Genomic DNA, 16,202 nt, shown 5'->3' with positions numbered 1-16,202 from the left:
CCACTGAAGTACAAACCTATTTTTTTTAAAGAATTGAAAGCCATTTATGAAACAATTAATTTGAATTAGGATTAGTTAAGGAAACAAAAAGCAAAAAAAATTAAGCCATCCCTACATTCAACTTATGTCATTAAGCTAAAATAAGCTATAGAAATTAAGTGTGAAAAATTAATACTCGTTGATTGGATGAACGACAGGAATAAGAATGGACTTAATTTAGATGGGATTACTAAACGTATAGGAATAAGAATGGGTCTGAAATGGTTTGGATGAACGTAACGTATAGGAATAATAATGTACCTGAAATGGATTGGATGAACGTATAGGAATAAGAATGTACCTGCATGAGATGGATTGGATGAACGTATAGGAGGAATAAGAATGTACCTGAAATGGATTGGATGAACGTATAGGAATAAGAATGTACCTGCATGAGATGGATTGGATGAACGTATAGGAGGAATAAGAATGTACCTGAAATGGATTGGATGAACGTATAGGAATAAGAATGTACCTGAGATGGATTGGATGAACGTATAGGAATAAGAATGTACCTGAAATGGATTGGATGATCGTATAGGAATAAGAATGTACCTGAAATGGATTGGATAACTATTGATATTAAAGCAGATATTAATCCATTCAACATGTAATAGAATATGAACCATTTATTGACTAAATTTGTCGGTAAAAATGGATATTTTTCAATTGGAAATCTAATATCTAAAATACCAAAGGCATATTATATATATGGTTTCTTAATTTTCTTACATACTTTTATAACATTCTTTATTCCTAACACTATATAAAACATCATATATTCCTTGTGTTAAATGTCGTCCACATATCGTCAGTGCCGTAACCTTGGTAACTTCATGTGATGACATCATCGGTGGCCCTTTTTGTGATGACGTCATGTCTAAGCAGCTTTGATGAACTGTGAAGCGACTTCGTAGATTCCGATAGACTGCTGTGCTCTTTCGTCGTAGTCAGACCAGTCCTGCAACAGCAAAGGACAAACTTAGACCACTACCATCAACATTGAAACTCCTCTTATTATTATGCTATTTTACCCCCTATTCCCAATTTTTTTTTGGATGTTTCTCCCTTAGCAAACAAACAAAAGATGTGACTGATCATTACCGCTTCGCTCAGGTCGATGTCTGTGAACTTTGTCGATGTTTCTATACCCTCACCTACGAACCCAGTCTGAGGAATGACAAAAATGCTATGAATAAACACAAGTAACCAAACATAGTTTGAGGAAGGGAAGGAGGGAGATGGAGGATTGAGGAGGAGGAGGAAGAGAAGGACGAGGAGGAGGACGAGGAGGAGGACGAGGAGGAGGAAGAGAAGGATGAGGAGGAGGAGGAGGAGGAGGACGAGGAGGACGAGGACGAGAAGAGGACAAGGACGAGGACAACAAGAGTACGAGGAGGAGAAGGAGAAGGAGAAGGAGAAGGAGAAGGAGAAGGAGAAGGAGAAGGAGAAGGAGAAGGAGAAGGAGAAGGAGAAGGAGGAAGTAGAAGAGGAAGAGGAAGAGGAAGAGGAAGAGCAAGAGCAAGAGCAAGAGGAAGAGGAAGAGCAAGAGCAAGAGCAAGAGCAAGAGCAAGAGGAAGAGGAAGAGCAAGAGCAAGAGCAAGAGCAAGAGCAAGAGCAAGAGCAAGAGCAAGAGCAAGAGCAAGAGCAAGAGCAAGAGCAAGAGCAAGAGCAAGAGCAAGAGCAAGAGCAAGAGCAAGAGCAAGAGCAAGAGCAAGAGGAGGAGGAGGAGGAAGAGGAAGAGGAAGAGCAAGAGGAAGAGGAAGAGGAAGAGGAAGAGGAAGAGCAAGAGGAAGAGGAAGAGCAAGAGGAAGAGGAAGAGGAAGAGCAAGAGGAAGAGCAAGAGCAAGAGCAAGAGGAAGAGCAAGAGGAAGAGGAAGAGGAAGAGCAAGAGGAAGAGGAAGAGGAAGAGGAAGAGGAAGAGGAAGAGGAAGAGCAAGAGGAAGAGGAAGAGGAAGAGGATGAGGATGAGGACAAGGATGAGGATGAGCCCGTGAATGAGAAGGGATAGAAAATGAGGAGAGAGAAGAAGGAAGGAAGCAGGAAAAAAAAAAGGAGAAGGAGGAAAGAGAGCTTCATTCCATTTCTCCTTCCCCACCTCCTACTCCTTGCGATCCTTATTCAGCAGAATTAACCTACCCTTGGTGAGAAATCAAAGGGTTCCAAACCACGACAGTCAAAAGTAACCATGGTTTTGAAGTGATTACTGTCATCTGCCTTCAAAGACAAACAACAAGGTAGTTTACAAAAGCAATAGAAAACCGCAGTGTGTGGTCCTCTAGCAAAAATACTTACATTATATTCTTTAATGCTGTCCTTGATAATATCTGAATAAATAAAAGAAAATAGCATTACAATTTCAATTTCATTGAAGTAATATTTCAAACACGAGAGAGAGTTCTTCCTTTGATTTCGACTTTTTTAAACTGACTTTGAGGTGTTTGGAAATCGGAGGAAGAACTCTCTCAAGTGTTCCAAATTACTTCTCAAACTCATGAATATTTCTTGGAGAAAAAAACACATTTCCAAACCACGGTCACAGTAGTGATTTGCTTTGTTTTCCCCTCATTAAATATTCATGAGTTTTAGAATGGATTTTTAAAAATGATTTCAAAAAAAAAAAAAAAATCTCACCGAGTGAGTTTTCTCTTCCACATAGTTTGCACTTTGAGACATAGTTAGCTGATCCACGACTCCCTTTGATAGCCACACTTTCCTGAAATAAGAGAATCAATTATTGTCTTTAACTACAAGATTTAATTGAATGGTTTTTCTGTGCTATGTTTAGTACCTAATGCAGGAAGTACAACGAAAGCACAAAAAAGCGTGGGATCAGGCATGAGATGAGGGTGAAAATAGTATTATTTCTTCAATAGAGTTCACTTTAAAAATGTGTTTGTGACAAAAGACACAGTTCATTGTAATTGGTAGGTAATGGTAAATCCCACCTTCAGAGACCTTAGGGATCCAACCTTATGGTTTGTAGCAACCATCTATACACAAATAAATTCACTAGTATAAGGAGGGAGCACTAGGAGGCAAATGCCCCCCCCCCCCCCCCCCCTCTCTCTCTCTTCCCCCTCCAAATAAAACAAGGTGTTGTCGGCACCAAAATTTAATTAATTCATGTGAAATTTCTGTGGATTTGGAGGGAGGGATAATGGTACATTGCCCCCCGTCCCCACCCAATAGTTGAGACCCCGCTACACCCCTGAATAAATTGTTTATCATCCATGCAAACATACAGTACATTCATTTCTGTGGTTTGACTCTTAATTTTGGAGATATTTGAGGACAAAATTCAGGATTTCACTTGCAGAGGTGGGTGGCTTCGGATAACTCTGCCCACCCCCCCCCCCCCCCCTCTAAATTAGGTTATGTAAGATCTTATCTCTTATATTTTTATTTTCATTTTAAGTGCTCCACCATCCCCTCCCATAGTTTTTTCCCTTACCATGGAACAAAGGTAAATCCACTGTTTTGTTTCTTCACCACAGTTGAGACATTTTAACTGAAAAAAGAAAAATATGTATACAAGCATATATATGTATACATCCCTCGCACAAAATTCTTGAACATTATGAAATGAAAGAATATTAATGAAATGAAAGAGATAGAAAAAGAAAGAGACAGAGTTAGAGAAAAAAAGAAAAAAAGCAACATAGACATAGTTAGAGAAAAAAGAGAAAAAGCGACAGAGACAGAGTTAGAGAAAAAAAGAGAAAAAGGACAGAGACAAAGTTAGAGGAAAAAGAGAAAAAGCGACAGAGACAGAGTTAGAGAAAAAAAGAGAAAAAGGACAGAGACAAAGTTAGAGGAAAAAGAGAAAAAGCGACAGAGACAGAGTTAGAGAAAAAAGAAAAAAACCACAGAGACAGAGTTAGAGAAAAAAGAAAAAAACCACAGAGACAGAGTTAGAGAAAAAAAGAGAAAAAGCAACAGAGACAGAGTTAGAGAAAAAAAGAGAAAAAGCAACAGAGACAGAGTTAGAGAAAGAAAGAAATAAGGAAGGAAAGAAAGGAAGAAAGAAATAAAGGTAAAAAAGAATAGAAGAAACAAAGAAAGGAGTAAGAACGAAAGAAAAAAAAAGAAAAAGAAAAAGAAGGTAAGAAAAAAGCAAAACATATAAAGAAAGAGACAAAGAAGGATTGAAAAAGGAGGGGGGATAGAGGAGGAAATAACGCTGTTAATTAGACGTGTTTGTTAGAGTGCATGCAGTAAAACATGAAATAAAAACAAAGTTGATAGTGACAAATAGCACGTATCTAGTGACTAATAGTTGCTATCACTCAGCCAGAACATTTGTTAAACAAAAGACACAAATGGTCTCTTGTGTATTTGTCTTTGTATGATGAGTGTTCTGGTTGAGTGATAGCAACTATTGCTCACTATATAGTGCTATTTGTCAGTATCAACTTTGTGTTTATTTCATGGTTTTGCTGCATGTGCTCTATCAATAGGGGAATTATTATTAGTGGGGTGCTTGATTGACAAGCTATTGGTAAAATATCCCCCCTCCCCAACACAAAAAAAATCAAATAAACTATTTATATAAATATGCAGTACAATGCCCCTCCTCTTACACCATTCTGTTTGAAAAATAATCAAAGATTCGAATCATTTATTTCAATATAGCCGCCAAAAGTTTGACCAGATTTAAAATAATATCTTATTTTATAGATATTTATGCAATACAATACAATGCAAATGCAATACAATCCCTCTCCTCTTACACCATTCTGTTTGAAAAATAATCAAAGATTCGAATAATTTATTTTAATATAGCCGCCAAAACGTTGGCCACATTAAAAATAATATTTTATAGGGTTCAACTGTATTAGCGTTATGTGATAAGAATAGATGATTTTATTGCGAGATTCTAAAATCGTTTGAAAGAATCGTAGAGACGATGCAAACAGTAAAGTAAAACTAAATAATACATTATCATAAATAAATCAAAAATAATGGAAAATCTTGTTTTTTACCTTCAAATACCATCGAAAATCGTCTCCATCGGGCTTCACGTTGGTGATGTTCTCCAAGTTGGCCTTGAACTGCAAGGATATTCTCTAAAAAAAATATAAATTTCGATTGACAATCGCTTGACAAGTACTCAAAACACTATCGAAATACCGTCACTTTGAGGCAAAGATGTTCGAAATAGCTCCAAAAATGCTATAAAAACATAGTTTAAGCGAGCTAATAAAATAATTAGTTGATCCTATCTTCAAAACTGGGGGTTAGAGTATATATTTCTTTTAAAGATACAGCAATCGGACAAGATTTTTTTGAAGTTATAAAAATATTGCCACATACCACCATCTTGGAAAGAGCGAAAAGAAGGAATAGTTGTCTGCGGTCCTGATACAGCGGTCTCTAGTAAACAACCCATCCAAGCATGCGCCAAACTGAAGAGGTTGAAACAACGAAACTAGTTTTTTAAAGGCTAAAATACCAAGGGCGGATCCAGGGGGGGGCAAAAAAACAATGCTGCAGGAAAAAAGACAATGCTTTTTTACATTGTTTTCCATTGTTTTGACGGAAGAAACTCAATTAGCCCCCCCCCCCAAATGTTTTTGGCTGAATCCGCCCTTGAACACACATAGTGCGTATAAGACAATAATATTAAGAAAGTGAGAATTCACTAGTCTAAATTATGACTATAGTTTCAAAGTCTTTTGAGTCTTCAATAAAGAATATCACCCGAGGGGGGGGGGGGGGGGGGATACTCTTGCCCGTTTAGGGCAGGGATGTGCCGCTGAGCCCTCTGAACCCTGACCCTGTTCCAGAGTAAAATTCGCTGAAATTCATACCCTGTGCCAGAGCAAGATTGCTGAAAACCCTTTTCCGGAGATGAGAGAGCGTGATTTCATATACCCTGTTCCAGAGCGAGTGCGATTTTATATAACCTGTTCCAAAGTAGAATCGCTGGAAACTATACCCTGTTTGACGGCACGTACCCGTATAGCGAATATAGGGGAGTACCCCACCCCCCGGGAATATCACAAGGAAATTAAACTTAAAATGAGTTTGGGCTTCCTGTGTTTTGCTCTAAGCATGATGGGTAATATCAAATCCAAGATGGCGCATCACCAGTTTTTAGCAAGGACGATAATGGTGGCTGAAAAAACCGGCGTTAACGCAGCTCTACGATCGCTAAGGACCATTATGTCTTCAGAAAAACAGCTAAAGGACGTTCTTCTGAAAATGAGATATGAAAAGCCGACGATCAAGAGGCGGAGGAAGAAATATGAGAGCTCTTTGAGGCTGTACAACAATGAAATTCAGGAAAAAGTTGATTTTATTATGAAAGGACAACGGAAAGAAACACCTTGGTCGTGAAAAGAGGGTCTAAAATAGAAACTCTGGTACTTGGAGATTGATTCTTCACTTTAGGGCCTGGAAATTCAATAATTCTATATTCAAAAGGCATTGTTATCAAGTCTTTATCTTACGCATTTGTCTGAAGTGATGCAAGCTAAAAAGTTTTTTTCAAGTTCAAAGATAGAATTTAAGTCCTTTGACGAAGAAGTTGCCTGTATTATTGATTCATTAAGGTTATCTGCTTCGTGAGAAACTCGTTAATCAAGATATAGCGGCTTTGAAAAAGATTCAAGATCAAGTGGACAGACAGACATGCACAGACAAGATGAGAAGAAATAATGTCCTTCATATTGGGTTGCCTGTCTATTTTTTGTTATGATTGTTGTTTGTAATAAAAGTTGGTACTATATGTATGAACAATGTTTATTTTGCTTTCTTGGACCAGCAGTAGACATTTGTCATGATGTGGCTTCTATAATTTAGAATAATCTTTAAAAATATTTTTTTCTGCTTCTCCTTGAAATGATAGAGCTTGCTAACGTAGATGAGATGTGAGAAATCCTATCAAAAATTCTTGACAAGATATGAGGATTTAAAAATGTCAAATACACCAAAATGAAAGTTGTCATTCTCCTTAATTGGAAAAATGCCATTATAATGGCCCGTAAAGGTCCATGTCACGAACACACACAAAAAAAAGGGATTCCATAGGTCCAAAATGGACTGCTGATACTCTATTGGGCATAATCCAATCTACTCTCTGTGGGCAGTGGTGAAACCAGGGATCGGGGGCTTGCAAAACTTTGGCATTCAAGGAACCTCTATGGTTAACCAAAGGGGGGAACCTGCAGGCCCACGGCCTGACCAATACTCGGAGGTGGTGGGGGTCTAAAAATAACTTGGAAGCAGAACTGCATTTGTAATTACATCTGCAAATTGTTTAGACCTTCCAGTCTTTGGGGCAGGACATTAAACCATAGGCCCTGTCTCCCAACTCTTCATAAACTACAACCCTCCACAGGCAACCCAGTAATCATTTCTTTCATACATCTTACAAACGCGTGGCTAACCTTTTAATGGGTTAATATATTCATAAGTATATTTCTATATATCTTTTTAAGATTTTCCACGTCACTTCCACCAATAAAACACTAGAAATGATGATAATATTTTTGAAATACTTTAGGTCCAAGTACTGAACCTTGTGGCATACCCTATACAAAAGAGTACTATAAACAAACTGTACTTCAACGTTTGGAAAATTCCCATCTTGAATGATGCAAGAGTATAAGTAGGTGATATCAGTCACAGCCTCAATTTCATGTACACGGGAATGACTGGTAGATAATTTTTTTTTAAATGCTCATGAAAACGAGTTTTTTCATTTTGTTTTTTTTAGTTGTATGTGTCTCAATTTCTTGTCAGATTATGTCAGTCGGAACCTCAATTTCATGTAAAAACAAAATGTTTAAAGCCTGGAATTTTCTTTACGAATTTTCCTTCATTTATGAGTATAAGGATTCATGTCAATTCCAGCCTCATTTCTATGGCTAACAGGAAGCCCAATATGTAAATAAATTGATTTCGAATCCATGGAGAATAAAGCATACATATATTTCTTTATGTAGTGTTCTGATCTATAGACTCCTTGCAGCACTTCGGAATGCCGCTCAATTTGGAGGGCAAAACAATAGGTTTCCAATTCCAAGGAGCATTAAAATTGTATTGTTTCCCTTCCCTCCAAATTGAGCTCCTTTGACGTCACATGCAAGGTGTCTATTACTGTAGAGATCTCGGAGGTACTCTTTTCCAGGATATATTTTTCTCCTCCCATAAGTTGGACTCGATTACAGGAATACAGGAAAGCAAATGCCAGAAATTCATCGACTCCTCATCGAATTACACCATACAAAACGTTCAACAACACTAAACGCATCAGAGTAGAGCTCATCGTCCAAATTTCTGGCCGTGACACAGCATTTCGTGACCACATATTTCTTTGGTAAACGTCATTATTTAGGACTGACGTGACAGGCCTGAAAATAAATTGAAATAATGAATGAAATAACCGTTTAATGTAACATCTTTCAGGGATAAAAGTTTACGCTCAGTCCAATGGCATAACAAGTTTGACAAAAAATGTAAAATTGTCCTCTTTCTGTTTTATTTGGCTACCTGTGGATTTGCTGGAAATTTTCGCGCCATAGCATATACGGAACGTCAAAAACGCGCGTGCTTGCCAACTCCAAATCTTGGTACTATCGCTACGCCACTGACTCAGACCCTACTACAACATTTGTTTTATGACTGTGAAAAAGTTGGAGCTGTATGCGTGCCTTGCCGCCACCGTGACGTTTTCTAGAATTTTTTTGGGGATATTTCTAGCACAATGTGGTCGGTTTGGCACTGCAGTGACATTTGCGTGACCGTGTCAACGCATTGTTAATGACGTGTTTCGGGCATTTGATTGGAAGGAGAACAAATTCAAGTGCCGTATGATTGGTCTGGCATATGCCTTGACGTGTCACGATCGTACTCGTGCCGTGAGCTTTTCACAGTTATACGAAATTTGCTCTAATTCCCGTTCTACGTCACGCAATCTCACCTATTCGATGGGTACGGCCTTCTTGTAGCTTTCTGTAGCAAGCGAACTCTACTGTAATCGGGGCGTTTTTTGTTTCTTAAACTTTCACATTTTTTCTTTCTTTTTCTTCTGCCGCGACACCCCCGTTTCTTGGGGAACTCTTTGTTCGTTAAAATTGACTTTTTTGCTTTGTAGCTGAAAAAGAAAACGAAAAAAGATTGATATAGCGGAAAGGAACGGATCATGGGAGGAAAGTGGAAAAAAACGGGAAAAATTTAAGGAAGATAGTTTTTCGTTATTTTTCGCGGAGGGAGAAATTTCTGGAAAGAAATAGAGAGAAGGAAGAAAACTGGCTAAGGAAAGCGAGGAGAATATCTTAATGTCTTTTTCCTCTCCGCGCACTTGATATCTTGGGAGTCAGGATGGTGTGATGGTGAAACGCTCGCCTCTCGCCTCTGAGGTCCGGGGTTCGAATCCCACCAACCCTAACTAATTTAAACTGGTTAGAGCTGTGCTCCGGGGTCATACATGGACTGTATAGCGGCTGCCAGAGGCGCCTTCACATGCTTTCAGTTCGACCCCTTTGAGCTGCGCCACTGCTGTACTTGCGGTGGTGATAAGCGATGACAATTTTTTTTTTTCGCCAATAGGGGCTTTGCACTATCATATGATGTCATGGAGGCTGACCTTGGGAGGTTTTGCGTAGACTTGACATACTCAATACCGTATCCTTCTTTCTTTATTAAGTCAATGATGCTATGGTTACCAAGAAAATGACCTGCCAGAAAAATAAAATAAATTTCAATTTTATTTCATCATTAGAACAACTCTACAGCTCGAGCGTAATGTTTTCCCTTTTTAGACCACGTGTCATGCCCTAGAGTATCATGTATTTCTTTAAGGTTTGCGCTCGGTTGCACATGAGAAAACATATGAATATGGATACAACTCAAACAAAGAATATTATTCTCTAGGGAATGACACATGGTCTGAAATGGTATTTAAAAAAAGCCCAAGGTAAAAAGCTATATTATTATCTTTATCATCCCCTAGAGTATCCTTTCTTTGTTTACATTTGCATGGGAAGACTCATGAATATGGAAACGACTCAAACAAAAAATCATATTCTCAAGAGAATGACAAGTGGTCTGTGATGGAAAAAACATTACGCCCAAGGTAAAGAGGTCTATTGCGCGGATAACAAATGGGTAGCATGGATGAATCCAATGCAATGTTATGAATATTATGTCTCTCAAGTTTGGTGTCGACTCTCGACTGAACCGATTCAATAACTGTAAGTTAAAACATTTATTCAAAAAACGCAAACTCAAATGCCAGCGACGTCATACCTTGTATATCACAGGCAACCCATAATATAAATCCTTTTACCAAAAAGCGCGACGATAAGTTCTAGCAAGTTGTCGAGTATGCATTCATGTATGCGAGGTAAGAACAGGACTGCTCTACAAAGTTAAACCATATTACAAAGAAAAGCGCACAGCTCACACCACGCTCACAAGCTCAGTGAAACTCCAAACCTCCAAATTTTAGCGATATTCACCATTTTCCATACATCGGTTCACTGGTCAAACACAAAGCATTCAGTCGAGGTTGCAAGGTTCAAATTTGAATAATCCTTTGAAAGTACCTTTGCGCCTGGCTTGAACGCTTTCTGTTTGACCAGTGAACCAATGTATGGAAAATGATGAATACATTGACACAGCTTATGCTCACATCTTGTGGGAAGTAGAAGTGATGTGCGCATGCCCTACTATGGCGTCACCTCTCATCAAGACGATCCGGGCTCGATTCCCACGCTCGGTGTGTCGTATGTGAGTAGAGTTGTTTGTTGGTTTTCTCCTGTACCTCGAGGGTGTTTTTCTCCATGATGGCGTCCTTTTACTACCACCACCAAAATACTTTGCAAATTTTATTTGTTATTCGCATTTGTCTTCACTCATGAGAACAGGAAGACAATGTTGGTTGTATTTAACATAAATTATTCAAGCCATTCTGGTAAATGACGAAATAATGCAAGTGACTTATTCGATTTTTGAGCCGTTTCAACAGTAGCACGAAGCTAAATGTTTTGTTTTTGATTGTCCCATATTGCTGTGATACAACAGCCGAAACTACTGGATTTTTATAGCCTAAGAGTCCGTGACTCGGCGGTAATAGCTGATTCATATATGCCTAAGACCCGGTTCATACGTCGAACTTTTCATGCGCCGAACCAAATGTTAAGAATTAAGTTCATGAAAAGTACGACGTCTGAAAATATATTAAGTTCGACCATAACATTGAGATCGAACCAATCGTTAAGATCGACTGAAGCGGTTGGGAATTACGACTTCGGAGCTACTCTGATTCAAACGACGAACTTTTCATGAGCCGAACCTAATGCATATATTATATTCAATTGCGAAATGCTTGACATGGAAAAGTCTAATTGGATGGACTGAATTTGGTACGACGTCTGAAGCAAAAGTAGATATTTTGACGATCTTTGGTCGATTTTCAATGTGTTAGGTTCGGTTCATGAAAAGTTTGACGTATGAACCGGGCCTAAGGAAAAGAAGCCAACCTCGGACTTACCCGCTCCAAATGCAAAGAAGAAATCCTTTTCTGGATTATCACGCAGAAGTTCAACGACTCTTCGCGCCATACGAACATTCCGTTGATAAATTAATTCATTCCTGAAGTAGGAGTCAATGTTTTGGGCTTTTCTTCTCTGACTTTCTTCACGCGTTGAATTAGCGGTCAGCGGTGATACTTGAGTGGACTGGGTCGAGAATAATATGGTCTTCAAGTCCCCACAATTGTAGTGATTTATAAGGTCATCTGTTGTGTAGGTCAGGTGCGCTTTGCCTCGGCGCAGTCTTTCTTGGAAGTGAAGGGACTGGTTAAGAGCGAAGATAACCTATCAGAAACAAGAACAGTCTATTAGTGCGAAGCAGTCATTCTTGTGGACAGCGGTTTCTTTCCTTGGTAGGTTTGATACACTTCAAGTCGAGTGCGTGGGCTCGGTCAAGGCCTAACTAAAAGACTAAGAAACAAAAATCTTGGAAGAAAGAACGATCACTCGAACGAAAAGACGGACAGTTGGGGGAGCAAACGAATAATTTAAAAAACGCGCACTGAAGAACTCAAAAGAATAGATTAAACGAGTGAGCGAACTGCAAACGAACATAGAACAAACATTTGGACGGACGACGGACGACGGACGACGGACGACGGCATTCTCGTTCCTAGTTCCTGCGCTATCAGCGGGAGGCAACGACGGCTGGTAATTAGCGCCAGCTCTGGGAACGAGAATGCCTTCGACGGACGGACATAACAAAAGTTTATCAAATAACGTTTGAGTAAAACGACAAAAACACTGTCTTCATTCCACTGAACAGTTTTTTTATTCGCATGAAGTTGTATAAACAACAAAACTTCATTGCAAAACAAACAGAATAAATTCAACGTAACATAACTTCACTACAACAAACTCATTGATTAATAATCTTATTCCAGCTATAAATAAAGAGGATTAAGAACAGAATACCAGAAGAACCAGATTGTTTGTTTGTTATTTTATAAAAAGCATTAAAAGCATTGGCGACTCTTAGGTAATATTATTGAATATTTTCAGTTTTAACTCGTAGTGAGAACGGACAACTGCTTCCGAAATGGCGCCAGTGGTCGTCGTTTACTGACACGGTGCCATTTTTTCTACAGATTGTAATCTCAAACCGAATCATGTTTATCCAGCGCTGTCAAAGGATTTTCTTTTGTTTCTAAATGTATTGGAATAATTAAAGTTGTTTACAAAGATTTGTGAAAAGATTTAGCGTCACAATGGATTGTGAGCACGAATTAACGTTCTGCAAAATTTTCTGTTTCAAAACAAAGTTGATAGAACTTAAGCAAAAGTTCTATTTGTATTAAGTTAAAAAAACGAATTGCGTTTAGCTTTGAAAGTTAAGGAAAGGTTCAAAGTGTAGCTAATGCGTTTTCAACGACGTTTTTAGCGCTTTGTTTAACCGAAGAATGCAGAAACGCATTTTTTAAACATCGTACTAAAGAAAACCCACATGATTTTCGAACTACGACAGTTTTTATCAAAGTACTGACGAGCGAATTCTTTTCAAAACACACTCCCAGGCAATTAATTAACACATACAAGTGTTTTAGGAGAGCCTTCATTAGTGTTTGCATATTTAATTAAACATATCAAAGGATAATTGAATTTCGATTGAGCTAAGTGTTGTTAAGAGAATTATACTCGTTCAACAACGGCTCCCCTCTGAGGTGAGCTGGTATCATCTTTGACCTTAGCGACCGCCACACAAAAATTAATATCGATATATGAAACACAGTCATATACAGAAAGAACCCCCTAAGGGTATATTGTGCATTTTCCCTCTTAAATTGATTAAAACTATTGTTCAATAAAATACTCTATTGACATAATACTCCGTCGTCACGCCGCATAGCTTTTTTTTCAGTGCTGATTCTGATAGTCTACTTTCATTAAGGAGTAATATAAACCAAGCCATGTGCTCGACGCTCAGACTATCCCGGCGGTATATCGCATCTACAGGAATGTGTTTTGATAAGAAAGGCGCAAATTGCACAAGACAACTACACATATGTTTAAAATAACAATAACATTCACAACGAAGTCAAACGATATCAGTGTTTCAGGGTACCGAGCTCGGACGATAGGTATCTTCAAAACTTGGCACGTGGTGCGAGCGCAAAGATAAACTTCGGAAATCCAATCTGGAAATCTAGACCTAAAAGCAATTTTCCAAGCTTTTAAAATCTGAAAATAGATGTCGAGTTAAGATAAGTGCATTCCTTAGACGTTGAAAATTGAGCTTTATTAACTGTATACATTGAGTTTCCGGAGAAACGTTTTTGACCTCAAGATTGTTTTAGCCGCATCAGGATCAGCGTGACATTGTATTTCTTATTGAATTACTGTTCAATGACACTAAATTCGAGCAAAACCCAACCGCTAGCGTGTTTATGTTGCTATTGTAAGCTAATTAGAACGCCGTCGATCAGTTTATACAGCAATTTAGAAACGACTTGTCCAAATCTCATAAATAGTAAGCCATCTGTCCGTATTGATATACAGTGTACCACCACAAGTAAGCTATCGTATGAACAACAAAGACAGCAAGAGGAATTACGAATTCGCGACGGATGCTAAGAAGATATATAATACTGTCGTCTGCATTGGATTAGCATGAAGTAAAGTCGAGCGTTTACACACATCGTATATTAAGTTGTGGTACGAATTAGGACTAGGCGCCGCATTCGATGCACAGTTGGTTTGTGTTACTGAACGCGAAGCAGAAGCAATATCTCAATCGTTCGTTCAGCTTGACTAAGCTATCAAGCATGCAATTCTAGTTCAACTTGCGAAGATAATAACAAATGCTCTTGTCTTGAATAAAGGTAATTTTTAAACACCGAACATTTTGACATGCATTCTAGGGAAGCGCATAAAGATGGAGTGACTTTGAGCATCAATCTGACAAATGAATTCAGATCAAAAATAAACTCTATAGCCACGACAGCTATACTTTTCGTGGCTCATAGATTAAACACTGTTTAAGCAATGACAGAATTCTAATCATACAAACCTGAGACACGTTCAAGGTGTTTAGGGGACTGCACTGCTCTTCAACGTTCTCCACTGCACCAATAAGTTTGCTACCCCTCGAAGCCTGTATCGCGAGGTATTGATCTAAAACGGGAATCCCGCGATTCCTTATATCGCTCTCAGTTAGCGAATTCACCATTAACATTACCCATATCGGTCTTTTACGTTCCCAATCTTTAGTTAAAAGTTCGTAGAGTCGATCAGCGTAGGGTGTCCCGTGAGTTCCGTACCGACTGTCCTTTCTATGCAACCACGAAGGAATCTTTCTCCTGATGTATTTTAGATGAGATTTCAAGCGTTTGTACATCCTTCGTGGAATGATATGTTTTAGCAACTTTCCCGTAGGCAATAGCTGACATTTTACGAGAGCTCGCATAGTGCTTTCGTTGGTCAAGTCCAGTTCAAAATACACATTTTGGCTGTTCGTGAAAGCCTCTTTGCTGTTAATAGGTATGTAGTCCCATACTCGAGTATAAGGTACGTGGATTGTTCCAAAGAAATACGCTGGTGGAGACCTCTTAATCAACCATAGGAATGAATTCAACTCAGTCTGAGACTAAAAATATAAACAAGAGTGTTTTCGCTTGGAGGATAAGTATTTCAATTTCAATTAAAAAGACGGTCATAAAGTGGGCTTACTGCGTGTAATACGATTATAAATATTCAAAACATATAAACTTACTGTCGAATCTTGACACTTTTCTAAAGCAACCCGCGACGTCGTAACTTCAATACTTCCCTGTCACACACAATAAAAATTTACAAGATTGATACATGAATTTTAAGTCGTCTTTGATCAACCATATTAATGCTTTACTTAATGCGATTTGTTTTCAGTCTGTCGACCAACTTACGCTTAGAATTATAACCCAAAGTATTACGTGAAACAATTCGGCCATTCCTCCATCGATCTCGCCAGAAGATGGGCTGACGGCTTAGTCCAGTTTATTCGTTTCTTAGGCCACCAATCCATCGGCTCTTCGCACTCATGTTTCTTAACAGACAATTTTTGAAGTCATGTCACCAAGTTCACTTATAGAGTCTTCACGACTGAGTGAGGATGTCTATGATTGGTTCAAAGTGTTGAGTAATTGGAACAATAATTCAAGAGACCTCTAAACAAAAGCGGACTGTCCCTTTGTGCATAAGCAAGAGCGGTGTGCTAGTGACTCAAAAACTGACCTTAATTGAGTCGGTTTGAAGTTACTTCAAATCGATAATTTAGCTGTGAGTGGTGCTGCGTTAAGAATAAACCCACGAGTCGGTTAGCTGTGAGGTCGTCAAGCTTAAGTGAGTTAGAGTAATTGTCACTGCAAGTCCCTGGGGTCTAAGCATATCACAGGAACCGCTATCCTCGTGGCTGCAATTCAAACACTAACGCACCAATGAAAACCATTTGCTCTTACTTCCATTCTTCACGACCCTTTGATTTTAACCTTATTGTGTGTGTTATTAAAGCTAAGTGGAATGTAAAACCATCTGTTTATCTGAACCATGAAACAATCAACCACGAATTCCGAGCGAGAACTAAGACTGAAGGAAAAAAGAAAAAAAAATCCAGCAGCTTTCAAAAGCTCCGCAAAGCACTTAGCT

General features: G+C 38.7%; 2 protein-coding genes across 3 annotated transcripts; both read right to left on the bottom strand.

Moving 5' to 3' along the window:
- Positions 1-653: 653 nt before the first annotated feature.
- On the bottom strand, positions 654-5,172 carry LOC116302787 (CXXC motif containing zinc binding protein). Its single transcript, XM_031712155.2, has 7 exons — positions 5,025-5,172; positions 3,494-3,550; positions 2,674-2,755; positions 2,335-2,366; positions 2,179-2,256; positions 1,144-1,209; positions 654-1,000 (listed from the first exon to the last, which is right to left on the bottom strand). Exons 2-7 carry the CDS (start codon positions 3,494-3,496, stop codon positions 920-922), a joined length of 342 nt encoding a protein of 113 aa, XP_031568015.2. The 5' UTR covers positions 3,497-3,550; positions 5,025-5,172; the 3' UTR covers positions 654-919.
- Positions 5,173-7,421: 2,249 nt separating this feature from the next.
- On the bottom strand, positions 7,422-15,984 carry LOC116302767 (metalloprotease TIKI homolog). 2 transcript variants are annotated; one of them, XM_031712135.2, is made up of 8 exons: positions 15,792-15,984; positions 15,464-15,603; positions 15,292-15,348; positions 14,590-15,165; positions 11,543-11,867; positions 9,635-9,725; positions 8,969-9,142; positions 7,422-8,399 (listed from the first exon to the last, which is right to left on the bottom strand). In XM_031712135.2, exons 2-8 carry the CDS (start codon positions 15,506-15,508, stop codon positions 8,255-8,257), a joined length of 1,413 nt encoding a protein of 470 aa, XP_031567995.1. In that variant the 5' UTR covers positions 15,509-15,603; positions 15,792-15,984; the 3' UTR covers positions 7,422-8,254. The 2 variants fall into 2 exon arrangements, with proteins under 2 accessions (XP_031567995.1, XP_088880476.1); XM_089024350.1 differs by having other exon boundaries at positions 15,464-15,984.
- Between the last annotated feature and the right edge of the window lie 218 nt (positions 15,985-16,202).

Source organism: Actinia tenebrosa, unplaced genomic scaffold (assembly GCF_029948245.1).
Source record: "Actinia tenebrosa isolate PJP-AT-01 unplaced genomic scaffold, QUT_ActTen_1.0 PGA_scaffold0__85_contigs__length_37466705, whole genome shotgun sequence".
Taxonomy (NCBI): Eukaryota; Metazoa; Cnidaria; class Anthozoa; order Actiniaria; family Actiniidae; genus Actinia; species Actinia tenebrosa.
The sequence above is the reverse complement of the archived record's forward strand: the minus strand, read 5'-3'. Positions and strand labels throughout refer to the sequence as shown.